Raw genomic sequence first — 15,456 nt, forward strand, 5'->3', positions numbered from 1 at the left:
TTTCCCCACACTTCTCATAACTGATCCCCAGATGCACAGCAACATGCATATTTTTGTGAGTGTTTGAGTAAAAAGCAGAATTTATCAGGTTATTTGGTTTCATCTCCTGTGTTCTCAACATGTTGTATCAAAGCCCAGGCCTTCAACCGTAAAACAGAATTGATGGCGCTGGGGGAGTGGCAGATTGCTGCACTCCATCAATAATGGAAATATATTTTCTTCAATAGGCTCCTAAATTGGCTCTCTGGGCTGCTGCAGAGCAGAGCCACCAACTGACCAGGGAATTTGTTCCAGTTCAGACTCGTGTGGAAATAAAATAGGGGGAGGGTGAGGGGCATGGTGGGGAGTAGTAATGTATGGATTACGGGTAAGTAAACATATAAATAAATAAAACAAATGTAGCTGCGCGCACTGCATCGCATTTGGGGATGCAGTGCATGCAACGAAATTCGTTTTATTTATATGTTTACTTACCTGTAAAGCTCCGTAATCCATCCCCCGGCCCTGCCGCTCCCGCTCCCCTCCCCCTCCCCATCTCACCACCCTGCAGGTACATCCACTACTGACCGCGGCTGCTCATATATATGGCAGTGGGATGTGTATTTGTAGCAGTGCTGTGTTTTTGGCTATAAGCCATTCGAATATTTTCATCAGTTAATGCTAACATAGCAATGTGAGTTGTCTCAAATGCAAACAGATTCACTTGTAGGTTCTCTCAGGTTTATTAGATGGGGGAACTAAGGTACAGGGATGTGTAAGACTGCATGAGGGGGAGCTGGGATTCAAACAGAGGTGGCCTGTGCCCTATGGCTACTAGAGAACACCACATGCAAAGGACAGTTTTTAATTACCAGTGGCGTGAGAGTGACCTGATGTACAAAGCAATTTTACAGTCACACAGATGACATTTCAGCATTTGCAGCTGCAAAATGGCTTTTTTAAATGTACAAAACCGAAATTGCGATTCGGTAACATGTTACAGAATCGCAATTTGGGTTTCAGATGAAATACAGAACGGGTATTTGGAAGGGGTGTGTAACGGACGTCCTTTCAAAATACTGATTTCTTAACTTCTGTATTAATGTTTTGCAATTGAAATCTGGTCATAAAATATTAATATTTTATCATCAAATCCAAATTGGTGATAACTATTCGCAAACAAAGGGTCTCCTTTGTTAATGTCTTAGGAGCAGGCATTGTTTATGGGACAACTGTCTGCTCTTAAAAACATTTGCAACATTATTAATTTTCTTTAAAACACATTCTGTCCTCATTGTCCACATAGTGCCTTAAATGTTGTGTGTGTGCTGGGTTAATTTCAGATGATAAGTAAATGGGAAGCAAGAGACAAAAGTGCAAATTTTTTTAATTTGCAGAAATGACATCACACATCCTTTACTTCGGTGACATCATAGGAAATGGCATCACAGAACCTTTGCTCCTGAAGTTAAGAGCCGCATTAGTGCACAGTTAATACACAACAGCAGTTACATATCAACTTTTAGTAATAGCGCCCCACTGCTCGCCCGAACCTCTCCCTGCGTAAAGTTGTTATTGTTGCAGCCATTTGCTTGTTGTGACGTCCAAGCCCGTCCATCCAACACGCTCCCGCCTCCCAGCTGAGCCTGCCTCCCACTGATAGAATAGATCGACCCCACCCCCTCCGAGAGCTGTGACCGTCCTGACTCGTGCAGAGCCGGTTGCTCCCCTCTGTCCTCCTGGGTATCGTAGCGCTATTCCTACGCTGCTTGTGCTCTGTGCTTTCCTCCTGCAACTATATCATTGCGCCGCATGTGTTTTAAACGTGATCTGACCTTAGCGCTGCCTTGCTGCTTTGTTATTTAATTTCACTGTGTTCAAAATCGTAGCGCCGCTTTATACTTTTCAAGTGCTCTGCTCATAGCGCTGCTTGGTGACCCCTCACAGCGTCCACCACTCAGCAATTTTATTTGTATATCAACTTTTAGTAATAGCGCCCCACTGCTCGCCCCAACCTCTCCCTGCGTAAAGTTGTTATTGTTGCAGCCATTTGCTTGTTGTGACGTCCAAGCCCGTCCCTCCAACACGCTCTCGCCTCCCAGCTGAGCCTGCCTCGCCCCTCCCCTCCCACTATCCACTTATGACAGAAGCATTTGCGCGCAGCGACCGCGCCTCATGCGCGCCGAAGGTGCGCCAAAGGTAATCCCGTCTACGCCCGTCCGCGCCTGGACTGCGCCCAGCGCCATACCCCCTGGCCCCCGTACCAGCCACCCCACCCGCATTACATACGCCGCCACCACCCTCTTAGCCCTCAACCCCGGTCGACTCCCCAGCTGCGCCCAAGCCGCCCCTGGACAAACCCATGGACCCTTCACATGCAACTCCTGCAAGTTTGACGGCACCAAGACCAACTCCTCATCCACCAACACCAAACAGAGACCTGACACCAACCACCTAAAATGCATCCTGCTCAACACCCGCTCGGTCCACAGACACGCATTCGACCTTTGGAATCTTCTAGACACCATTTCTCCGGACGTCGCTTTCCTAACAGAAACATGGATGAACGCCTCATCAGCTCCTGACATCACCATAGCCATCCCGGAAGGCTACAAGATCATCCGCAAAGACTGCAACAAACAAACAGGAGGAGGCATCGCTATCGTCCACAAAAATTCCATCCGCATCTCAACCAGCTCAGACGCCAACCTCTCTAGCGCCGAACACCTTCACTTCCAGATCCACACCGACCCCAAGACCACACTCAGAGGCACCCTCCTCTACAGGCCACCAGGACCACGTGCACAATTCAGTGAAGACATCACAGACTTTATCACCCCACACGCCCTCCCATCCGAGGACTACATTCTATTGGGAGACCTCAATTTTCACCTGGAAAAAAGCAACAACATCAACACCTCCACCCTTCTGGGCAATCTCGCCAACCTCGGACTCAAACAACTTGTTAATACCCCGACTCACCATGCTGGTCACACACTCGACCCTATCTTCACCTCCAGCAAACATATCTCCTTCAGTCACACCACAGCTCTCCATTGGACGGACCACAGCTGCGTTCACTTTATCTACAATAAGACCGCAACACACATCCATCCCCAACCTACTCTGCGAAGAAACTGGAACAAAATCACCATCGACCAGATCTCCTCATCGCTTCTTCAAAACCCCCCTGCCCACTCTTCGAACCCCAACCAAGCAGCCATTAACCTCACCCAATGGCTAACCAACAGCGCCGACAACCTAGCCCCCCTGAAAAAACGTCAAATTAAACTAGGCAACAAAAAGGCCCCCTGGTTCAACGATGATCTCAAGAAATCCAAGAAACTCTGTCGCTCCCTTGAGAAGGTCTGGAAAAAAGACCCAAACACCAGCACTAGGGACGCCTTCAAAAACGCCACCCGCATACACCACCAACTGATCCGGACTGCCAAGAAAGCCGCATTCAAAGACCAACTAGACAACAACGCCCACAACAGCAAGGAATTATTCAACATCGTCAAAGAGTTTACCAACCCCACTGCCAACTCCAACGACATCACTCCCTCTCAAACCCTTTGCGACTCCCTAGCTTCGTTCTTCCACGACAAAATCGCAGACATCCACAACAGCTTCGACAATCAACCTGGAGACCTACCCACCCTACCTTCTGCCGTACCTTCACCCCCTTGAACATCCTTAACGAATGGGACACACTCTCCACTGAGGACACTATTCGCCTGATGAACTCCACCCATTCAGGATCCCCCACAGACCCGTGCCCTCACCACATCTTCAACAAAGCAGATTCCATCATAGCACCACACCTCCGAGACGTCATCAACTGCTCCCTCAACCACGCCACCTTCCCGGATAGCTGGAAACACGCCGAACTCAGCGCCCTTCTGAAAAAACCCACAGCTGACCCCACCGAACTCAAAAACTACCGCCCCATCTCGCTCCTTCCATTCCCCGGCCAAAGTTATAGAGAAAGCTGTCAACAAACAGCTTCCTCGAAACCAACAAATCCCTCGACCCCTCACAGTCCGGCTTCCGAACCAAACACAGCACTGAGACCGCACTCATCGCAGCAACTGACGACATTCGAACTCTACTGGACAATGGAGACACAGTCGCCCTCATCCTCCTCGACCTCTCCGCAGCCTTCGACACAGTCTGTCATAGCACCCAGCTACAACGCCTCAGAAACATCGGATTACAAGGAAAAGCACTGGAATGGATCACCTCGTTCCTTGCAGGAGGAACCCAGACAGTCCGCCTCCCACCATTCAAATCAGAGGCCACAGAAGTCATTTGCGGTGTGCCTCAAGGATCCTCACTCAGTCCCACCCTCTTCAACGTCTACATGAGCCCCCTCGCGGCCATCGCACGCCAACACAACCTCAACATCATCTCTTACGCTGATGACACCCAACTTATCCTCTCACTCACCAAAGACCCTAACACCGCCAAAACCAACCTACATGAAGGAATGAAAGAAGTAGCCGAATGGATGAAGCACAGCCGACTAAAACTGAATTCAGACTCTTGGTGGCCAGAGGCCCTTGGAAAAGCACCCATCCTGACGGACCACGCACGGAACCTTGGCATCATCCTGGACTCCTCACTCTCGATGACCAGACAAGTCAACGCCGTTTCATCATCTTGCTTCAACATTCTTCGCATGCTCAAAAAAACATTTCGCTGGATCCCCACCGAAACTAGAAAAACGGTCACCCACGCACTGGTTACAAGTCGCCTGGACTACGGAAACACCCTATACGCCGGTACCACCGCAAAAATTCAGAAAAAACTCCAACGCATCCAGAACGCATCAGCCAGACTCATACTAGACATACCGCGTAACGACCACATTTCTGATCACCTGAAAAACCTCCACTGGCTCACCGTCAATAAGAGGATAACATTCCGTCTCCTAACCCACGCACACAAAGCACTCTACGAACTTGGACCCGAATGCCTCAACACACGACTTTCCTTCTACACCCCCTCCCGCCAGCTACGTTCCTCCAACCAAGCCCTTGCTGCAGAACCTCGTATCAACAAAACCACCATGGGAGGAAGATCCTTCTCCTACCTGGCGGCTAAAACCTGGAACTCACTTCCCACTCACCTTCGCCTCACTCAGAACCACCTAGCATTCAGAAAGCAACTTAAAACCTGGATATTCGACAAGTAATCCCCACCCTCCCCAAGAACCTTGAGACCCATTGGGTATGTAGAGCGCTATATAAATCTATTGAATTGAAATTGAACTAACACAAATACATGTCTATTTTGCATACAGAGCTGTATTAGGATACTGACATGGTATGCCACGGAAACATTACACATTTCTTTTTTTTTTTACTGGAGAATATTGTGCTACAAATAAAAAAATATTATTGGCTTGCAGTATTCCTAGGACTGTTGAAACATTTTTATTTATGAATTCTTGATCTCTCTTATTGAACAAAGGTGAAGGTATGGTCTTAATCGTTTTTACCTACTCATAATAAAGAAACATGATAAGTTTTTGGACAATACTTTTTAGTACACTTTTTGTTTATTCAAAAGAGTGGCATTCCTCTGTTGAATTTACTTATTAAAAAAAAGGTGGATCCCAGTGGAAGCAGCAGAACGTAAGCAATGCTCATCGGGAGACCGTTACCTTCTTTCTGGGGACTGACTTTGCCACCTCTGAGGCCAGTGGTCGCAATGGAAGTGCCAGTGGTCGCAATGGAAGTGCCAGGGGTCTCAAAGGAAGTGCCAGGGGTAGCAGAGAGCAAGCCAGGGTACCCAGCGGGCCAGCTAAGGGACGCCCCATGACTGTAAGATCTCATGCTTGGTTTTGATATTACTGGTTTTTGGACACATATCAAGGTAGCATACACTTCTGTACAATAATAAAGTATGTTGTGACCTCAACCGCTACCTTTATGTGCAGTAAAATAAAACGTTTTATGACGAGGAGGTCACAGTGTCTAGACTGAAGATGGCGGTCGGCGCAATAATGCACATTATAACACACAGGCAATATAACCCCAGGGCCATTTCTTAGCAAGTGACACACATCGAGTGGAGCATCACTCATAAACCCCCAAAAAGTAGTGGGTACAAAAAAGGCATCTACTCGAGTGCCAAACCACATTGAGGTGGCCCTGCATAACCCCAACTGAAATCTAACTGTGTCTTGGGCTTCCATGCCATCAGACTAGAATGAATCATAAAAACATAGATGCTGCTCTCTGAAATGCCAATGTGCTTAACAATAAATGTAACGCAGTAAAGTTATTTTATTGGACAGACATTTTAGATTGCAAATTCTTTTTGTTTTATTATATTTTCTTTAATAACATTTCATAGTAAACACTTACCCAAAAAGGAACATGAACACACTCAGGGGAGCACCATCTCGACATTCCTGATAAAATATGACCCCTGAAAACAGTGGACAGAGACAAAGTTACTTACACATTTGCTCTATTTTTAATCAATTGTAAATACTAGCCAATGTGGGGGGGTCTCATTTTATGCCCCCAAGCAATCATTTCTAAGTATAATCCACTATAATGACACATTGCTGGCAGATCTATAGCGCAAACTCTTCAAGGCCATTTTTGAGTCTACCGAAAAATTCATGTTTTTATTTCCTAACCTGGAAAACGCCATGAGCCATCCCTATGCATCTAAGTTCATCAGTTTTCAAAGTGCAGGTTAATACTTTCATTAACTTTTTGTCTTAATAGACTATTTTGATAAAGTATGTTCAAAAGCATTAATAATTATTAAGCAGTGGTGTTCAATGAGCAATACCTGTAGATCCGTTCAGCAATCAAACCTTAAGATAGTTTAAACCTACCACTGTATATTCAATCAGCACAACTGATTGATTGCTAGTTCCCTGGTTTGTCATGTATGTGCAGCCTAACACACACTCAATGAAATATAGTGCATTTAGAGCACAAGAGCGCCGGTGCCGACAATCAAATAAAGATGTTTTCAGGATGAATGTCTGCACTTTGAGCAAGAACCATCTGCCTCTTCTCATACTTCAATAGTTAGCCTGTTCCAACCCTTGGTTGCAGCACATAATATCTTGAAGGCAACAGGGCAGTCATTTCTATACAATATATAGAGAGATTTAACATTTCTATTTCTGTAAATATATAACATATCAAACAGTCAAGTAAAAAGGAATGTACACAGAGAAACACATACAAAGTAAATGTAAGAAGAAACTCTAAGAAAGGCAGGGTATTAAATTTGGTCTGGAAATGTTGCTGATTTGAAAGGGGGTAATCATGTACATTTATGCTTTAAGAAGAACTGTGAAAACACATAGTTGAGGACAAGATGCCTGAGTGATTCCTCAAGTACTCCAAACAGTCTCATCTACCGAAGGTTTTTTGATGTATGTATCAGAAAACCACTGTCAAAAAATAACTATAGAAAGTGATTATTCCTAGAGAATTTATTCAGATTACATGGATTTAAGATTCCACATTGATGAAAGACAAGAAAGACCTCGCAGAAAGGCATGAACACATAAAAAAAACTGTATATAATGCAAATGCTATAAAAAGGGGAGACAAACGATGCTAGTGCCAATAATAACCATCTGAATTGCATGACGCGGCTGATGAGTAGATAGCTCTCGATACTTTCGAGAAAGTTTACAACAACTCAGTTCTTGAGCAATAGTAAAACCCAATGAGCCGAAGGCCTTTGCTTAAAAATGTATGAACAATTCTCAAAAGATATCCACTAATTCTTGCCCTCCGTATTGCTCACTGTTGCGGAGCAGTGAATAGAAGGTCCATACAGAAATCTAGGAGAGGAGGCACAAGATACTTTTCTCATGAAGATCAGATTTTTTTTATGTCCTGTTAATCTTTTTCTCTTGTAAACACTGACATGAAGACATTTCCCAGAATATTGTTTGATATCTAACTTAATGTATTTAGCAATCCACAGATATTTATTATTGGTAGACAGCTCCTTAGGCACGTTTTAATGACCATATGGCAGTTTAAATAATTGAATATTGTTCTTGCCGATGTCTGTGAGCAACGGTGACAAAATGTGTCTCTCTAACGGAATATATTGCACCAGTATGAATGCGCTAGGCCAGAATACTTGCTAACAGTACAATTAAGCAAACAATTTCCCCCAAATGTCCAATTTCTATTGGAAACTAGTTAGTCAGTTTAAAATACTCTTTAGATTTGGTAGGGTTGGCCAGATAGGCGTAGGTTAACTTTGCTATAGCCAGCTGCTTGCATATTTTTCATGCTCCCTTTGCGATGACCATTTCTGTACATCACAAATATTAAGGGCACAGATTATTACAGCACTCAGGTATGAACAAGCTGCATAACCATGTATGCCCCTTGGATGCAGAAAAGTCCATGAAAGGGTATGATATTTAAAATGCGGCATTAAGCCACGCAAAGTGGCTTAGTGCCGGATTGTAAATAAGAAGCAGGGCATTGTGCCACCGGTGCGTCGTAAAAAGTGTCACTGCGGTGGCGCAATGCCCTTTTAAATATGCCAATATATACCTATAATTTAAAGCCAGTTTGTTTTCTAAATTTGTGGTGATGGGGCTAAAATAAAGTTAAAATACACATCCTCACATGATTTTAGGTTCGGGTCTCCTGGTAGACTTAAGAAGAAGGTTAGGTATGTGTCTAGATGGCGGATGGGACACCTAGAACACCCACACCCTGACATCCAATAGGATAACAGTACATATGACGAACTGGGCACCTACAACACCCTCAACCCTGCATTCAATGGCATCACAGAATGGACTGGCAGGATTCGAGACTCCGGATGGCTGGCAAGACCTTTGGCAGCCATTAGTAGGCGGACATTAGTCCGCGTACCATTACTTTGCATGCGTTACAATGCATGCGATGTAACAACCCGTAGCCTTTACTACGCAAGTTGTTACATCACATGCGTTGTAATGACTTCACTTCTTTGTGAGGAAGCGGGCGCTTTTCCGTTTTGTCAGAACGACGTGCTGGACGGAGGAAGCCGGAGCACAACACAGAAAGCAGGAAGGGGGAGAAGAGAGGAACCACGCTTGGAGGAACCACAAGGAGAGAGAGGTAAGATGGGATGTGTAGGGTCGTGTAGGGCTGTGTAGGGTCGTGCAGGGTAGTGTACTTGTGTTTGTGTAGTGTAGAGTATTTGGGTTTAGGGTAGTATCAGGGGTCATGAAGGGTAGCGTTTAGGAGTAGGGACAGGACTGGGGGTAGGGACAGGGTCTTGCTGGGGTAGTGTTTTAGGGTAGTGTTGTGGAGTTTGTGTAGTGTAGGGTAGTGTTTTAGGGTTTAGGATAGTGTCGGGATGTCGTGCAGGGTAGTGTTTCAGTGTAGGGACAGGACGTGGGCTAAGGGGCAGTGTCGTGCTGGGGTAGTGTTTTAGGATTTAGGGTAGTGTTGTGGTGTTAGTGTAGGGTAGTGTTTCAGAGTTTAGGGTAGTGTTGAGGATCGTGCAGGGTAGTGTTGGGGCTGTGAAGGGACTGTGGCTAGGGGCAGGGTAGTGTTTTAGGGTTTAGGGTAGTCTTGTGGAGTTTGTGTAGTGTAGGATACTGTTTTAGGGTAGTGTTGTGGAGTTTGTGTAGTGTAGGATACTGTTTTAGGGTTTAGGGTAGTGTTGTGGGTCGTGCAGGGTAGTTTTTGGGAGTTGGGGCCGGACTGGGGCTTGGGGCAAGGTCATGCTGGGGGTAGTGTTTTAGGGTTTAGGGTAGTGTTGTGGTGTTAGTGTAGCGTAGTTTACTGTTATAGTGTTAAGTTTAGTGTCAGGGGGTTGTGATGGATAGTGAATGAGTGTAGGGACGGGAGTAGGGGAATGTGTATGTTCGTGCAGGGGGTAGTGATTTAGGGTTTAGGGTAGTGTAGTGGTGTTTTAGTAGTGCAGGGTAGTGTAGTGTTTTAGTGATTTGGTAGTGTTTTAGAGTTTTAGATGTGTAGGGTAGTGTATTTCTATTTATTATTTATTGTAGTGTTGTGTTTTAAACATTTGAAAAAAGGGATTAAATGTCTTTTTTTAATACGACACGTTATTCTGCATACCATTTTTATTACTAGGTAAGTTTTTTTACTTCGCATACAGTAACACTTTTAATGTAATGGTATGCTAACTAAAAACTTGATTAGTAACGGTTATTGCTAAGTAATAACCGCGTAGTAATAGCATGCGAAGTAATGGCATGCGAAATAACGTGTCATATTCTGGCAGGACCTCTAGCTCACCCACACCAGAATCTCACGGCACCTTGTGAGAGAGGACTGATGGGATACCTAGAACACCCTCACATTCCAAGGCATCACAGGATAAGTCATTTACCTGACACCTAGAATACCCACACCCTGACATTCAATTTAATCACAGGATACATGACTAACAAGATACCTAGAACACCCTCACCCCAGCATTCCATGCAATCACAGGATGGATGCCTTGAAGGACATCATGGGCATTTAAAGTCTTGTGGTTCAGCTGCATGAGAAGAAAGTTCTTTAAAAAAACTTTTTAATCTACCATAGTGCAAAACCCTGAGAATATGATTCTTCTACTTTTCAAAAAGAATATCAACATTTAGATAAAACACGACATAATGAAGAGAAGGACGTCATTGAGAATATTCAATAATGTTTGATAAAAAAGTTGAAAAATGGAAGGGGTCTGAGTGGCAATTTGCATAAATGTTTTTTTTTTTTTAGTTTATATTTTAGCGCCAACGTGGCACTGGGATAGTTTTACGTCAATTTAAAAAGAAGCAAATAAACAGTGGCTAGTGTTGCAGTGGGATGTAATTTTTACCGTGCAGATCGTCGGAGCAAACTCAAATACAAGCTGCACTTGAGTGGATGGACCTTTAGTCCCAGAATGAGGCGACATCAACAAATACATCAATAACTGTGAAGCACATTAAGCCCGCAATGATAACAGAGGGTAGTAGGTTTGCAAAGAATGAATGTTTATTAGCAAATTTACAAACTTAAATCATTTAAGATTATCAAAGATGAATTGTCAGTTATGTGAAGGTATCCATAATATAATTCAAAACAATGCAAATTACACAAATACAAAGCAAAATGCTAAGAGTTATCAAACAGTAAAAGCAAGAGAATTCCGTTCCCTTGAAGGGAAGATTCCCTTATATATAAACTAAGAAAATCGGAAATTTTTGTGAGAGAAGTCAAGTAGGAGTTGTCAGCAAGTAAAGTCTCTGAAAGGCAGACTAAACAGATTCAGTCAGGTAAGTGAGAATGGATTTGCTACGGAGTTTAACTCTTTGAGCAGGAGCAGAGAAATGTTAAGTCACAAGAGAGTGGAAAGGGCTATCTGAATCTAACTAGTTCAGCAATGCACAATGAAAACACATTTTTGACAGTAAGCAACACTCCCTGCCGGGTGCACCTGGGGGACACGCCTTGGAGTCTTAGTGGGATGTACCCGCAGATCTCATTTGTGCAGCTGGGTTCGGGTACGTTGGCAGTGGGGGGTCATCTTCGGTGGCAGCAGTTCCAGGGAGGGGGTGGGGGGCAAGAGGTCTGCACACCATGTTCACAATGAGAAGCTCTATTTTTTTGACAGTACATGATTGGGCAGGGCCTCATTATGTATAGCCCAATCGATCATGGCCACCATTTAATACTTTCCTTTGGGAATTGCCCTGCCCAAGATGAAAGGTTGCTACTTCCTCTCTCGCTTTACTTTTTCCAGGCTACCATTCACTATGTAAGGCTTTCTGTAGGTCATTTCGATGCGTCGCAATGCTCCTGGATCTTCCAGTTTTGGTTGTCTTCTCTGCGTCCTTCTTGCTACTGTTGTACTGGCGAATTAAGGAGATTTTCTGCTCTTGCTTTTTTTTCCTGATGGTAGTCACATTCGTGTTCCTTTCACTGGCTGGCAAGGTGACTTCTGAAGGCGATCGTCCAAGTTTTAGAGCTCGAATCATCCAGACCAGAGGATCCTCCCTTGAGACTCCCTATAAATCCCATGGAGGAAAAGCCAATCAAGATTGAACATTTCATAAAATCTTGGTATAGGCCTTTTCCCAGCCATTGCACATGGAATCCTTTTCTGCGCGATAAGCAAGAGATATTTCATAACAGGGTGATACATCACAGCCAGTCTATCCTCGGTGGAGGTGTGGGGATACATCAATTAGCTCTCATTGAGGTGCACCACGATAAACATTCACAGAATTTTTTTACAAGAGAATACATTTTAATAGAATTTTGGCAATTACATCTAAACTCCGGAAATGAGAGAAACAGAAAAATAAGAAGCAACCAAAACAGTTTACATTAGCGTAACCCATTCAACTGAGGCCTACATTTACTACTGCAGATTTTTAGTGGGCCCTTGTAAACAGAGGCCCACTAGGAGACAGTGGACACATCATCGCAAACATAAGTGCTGATGACTAAACTAAGTTTCTATTTCATAATTTAGAGAAAATTTAAGCAGGCCATTGCCCCTAGTCCTCATTTGACATTCAAATTCTGATCACCACCCACCAATGATCATTCCAGAGACAACACTGGACCTAAAGTTGAAGGCTACTTGGAGAGATCCATACTCGAGAAGCCACAAAACGACTCCACCCCAGGGACGCTGATGAAACACGGATTTCTAATAAACACCATCACCAGGATTATTAGGAAGGGTAGGTCAGATGGAGCAGCTGGTCCCAATGGACTACCTCAGGCCTTGTTTAAGTCAGACGAAACATGGTCAGGTCTCCTCACATCACTGTTCTTACACTGCAGGCTCAACGACCACAACCCGGATTCCTGGAAAGGTGCCATCATTCTTGCCATCTATAAAAGTGGCAAAAGAGATGACCCAAAAATTTATAGAATGATAGCCCTCCTTGATATTGAATCCAAATATTACGCCAGCATTTTACTAGAAGAATTGATAAACTGGGTTGAATTAACACAGCGTCTCCCCTTCACCTAGACCAGCTTTGTAGCCAAGTCAGGCACAACCAGCAATCTATTGGCATTATCTATATTGATGGAGAAGGCTGCAATCTGCTGCATGCAACTATATTTCTGCTTCGTTGACTTTAAGGCAGCTTTTGATAGAGTGCCAAGCGGCCGCGGATGTATGTCCTTACAACGCATACTTTTACAACGCCTACCTTTACATCGCATTTTTTACACCGCAACATCCATTACAACGCATTCCATTACAACGCATGCCATTACAAGGAATTCTTTGAAACTACCTTTACAACGCATTCTACTACAACGCATACTACATTTACAACGCATACCATTACAACACATACCATTACATTGCACGTATGGTAAGTATTGGATAGTGTAGGGGTAAAAATTACTATTCAATCTCCAGGGGGTGCAACAGTAGGGTAAGTGTTGGATAGTGTAGTGGTAATAATTACTATTCTAACTCCAGGGGTTGCAACAGTAGGGTAAGTATTGGATAGTGTAGGGGTAAAAATTACTATTCTAACCCCAAGGGGTGCAAAAATAGGGTAAGTGTTGGATAGTGTAGGTATGCGTTGTAATGGTATGCGTTGTAATGGTATGCGTTGTAATGACTGCGTTGTAATGGCACGCGTTGTAGTGGTATGCGTTGTAGTGACATGCGTCATAATGGTTGCGTTGTAATGGCATGCGTTGTAATGGATGTTGCATTGTAAAAGTTTTGTTGTAAAGGTAGTGCGTTGTAAAAGTTGCGTTGTAAGTGTTGTTTCCCCGCGGCCGCCCATGGCAAAAATGAGTCTGCTGGGGTATACCCCCAACCCTCTTACAAGCCATCATCAAACTCCACACACAGACCTGGAAAAGGATAAAGTTGGGCGACGGGTCCCATGTCTCAAAAAAGATCCAAACCGGAAGCGGTGTTAAACAAGGCTGCGTATTAGCGCCCCTCCTTTTTAACCTTTTTATCTCTGACCTATTCCCCTTACTTGACAAGGTTAACGCCCATCCGCCCCAACTGTACGGGACCCGCATCAGAAATCTGCTATACGCTGACGACCTCGTATTATTGAGCCACACAAAGGTTGGTCTGCAGAGGCTTCTTGATGAACTCCCTCCCTACACATTTGAAAATGCTCTCGAATTAAACCTGTCAAAAACAAAAATAATTCATTTTATTAAACAGAAGCAACAGAAAAGCAGATGGTTTTTTAACAACAAAAGCATTACGCAGTGCCACTATATATATTTGGGAATTTCCTTTGACTCCAGAGCTTTTTTCATCAAACAAAAAGACGCCATCAAGGCAGAGCGGTGGAGGCACTTGTGCCGCTTAAGTCTATATCTAGAAATAGGAAGGTGCCTTCTGCACCATGATTCTCAGAAACCTTAAGAAAGCAAAAACAAGTCTGTAGGAACCATGAAAGAAATTGGCGAAGGGCTTATGACAGGGAAAGTAAACTTTTATATAAAGAGACACTGGTCGTCTATAAAAAGATGATCAATGAGGCTAAAAAGAAATTTTGGGGGAAACAAATTGATAACACCAAAAATTCAAGTAGACAACTGTATGAGGTGATGAAATCATTGGCTGGGAAATCTCCAGATTTGGCCCCACCTCCTTCCCAGGCGCTTTGTGACGCTTTGGCAAATTTCTTTTTCTCGAAAGTAAATGATATTTACTCCGAGTTTTCTGCGATTGATAAACCAACTACCTCAGTACCCACCTCTTTCAGTGAACACCTTGATTGTTCATTAGTTCAATTCAAAGAAACAGAGGAGGATCAAATAGTTGACATCATTAGACTCATAAAAACTGGCTCAGCCCTAGATCCCTGTCCTCCTAAGATCTTTCCTCCAGTTACCGACTTGATAAGTGAAATCATTACGCAAATCCTAACAGGATGTTTAAATCAGGGGTCTTCCCGGACGGCCTAAAGAACACTGTATTAAAACCACTTCTCAAAAAGCCCGGTCTAGATAAGGACATGCTGAAGAATTACAGACCCATCGCCAGCCTGCCGTTTTTAGCCAAGGTGGCTGAGAGAGTAATGAATGATCAACTGTCAGAGTACAATGAACAAAATACACTGCTTGATGACTCACAGTTTGGGTTTCGTAAAATGCACGGCACTGAGACCGCGCTTATCAAAGCCGCTGATGACATCAGAATTATCAGAGACCAAGGAGGTACGCGGTACCGGTTCTGTTGGATTTGTCTGCGGCCTTCGACACGTTCAATCACTCCATCTTGATTGACCGTGTCGGAAGGTTGGGCATCCAATTTAGGGCCAAGGCCCTGCTTGCCTCCTTTCTGTCTGGTAGAACCCAGGCCGTAACACTGGGACCATTTAAATCGGCTGATTTGGCTTTACCCTGTGGGGTTCCTCAAGGCTCATCCCTAAGTCCGACACTTGTTAACATCTATGTGTTGGACTTAGCTAGGGTAATTAAGACCTACCGGATGAGCCTTACCACATATGCCGATGACACCCAGTTG

The 15,456-nt window shown here is 44.1% G+C and overlaps 1 protein-coding gene across 2 annotated transcripts in view; it reads right to left on the bottom strand.

The window, feature by feature from the left end:
* Positions 1-15,456, bottom strand: part of NIPAL2 (NIPA like domain containing 2) — a 590,087-nt gene that overhangs the window by 56,538 nt on the left and 518,093 nt on the right. For both annotated transcript variants that reach the window (XR_015309920.1, XM_086966045.1), the window contains exon 9: positions 6,354-6,417. Coding sequence is in view for 1 of the 2 variants with exons in the window: in XM_086966045.1 (XP_086822171.1) it covers positions 6,354-6,417 (64 nt within the window). In the remaining variant the exon portion in view is untranslated. The remainder of the gene's footprint in view (positions 1-6,353; positions 6,418-15,456) is intronic.

Source organism: Lissotriton vulgaris, chromosome 4_1 (genome assembly GCF_964263255.1).
Source record: "Lissotriton vulgaris chromosome 4_1, aLisVul1.2, whole genome shotgun sequence".
Classification (NCBI taxonomy): Eukaryota; Metazoa; Chordata; class Amphibia; order Caudata; family Salamandridae; genus Lissotriton; species Lissotriton vulgaris.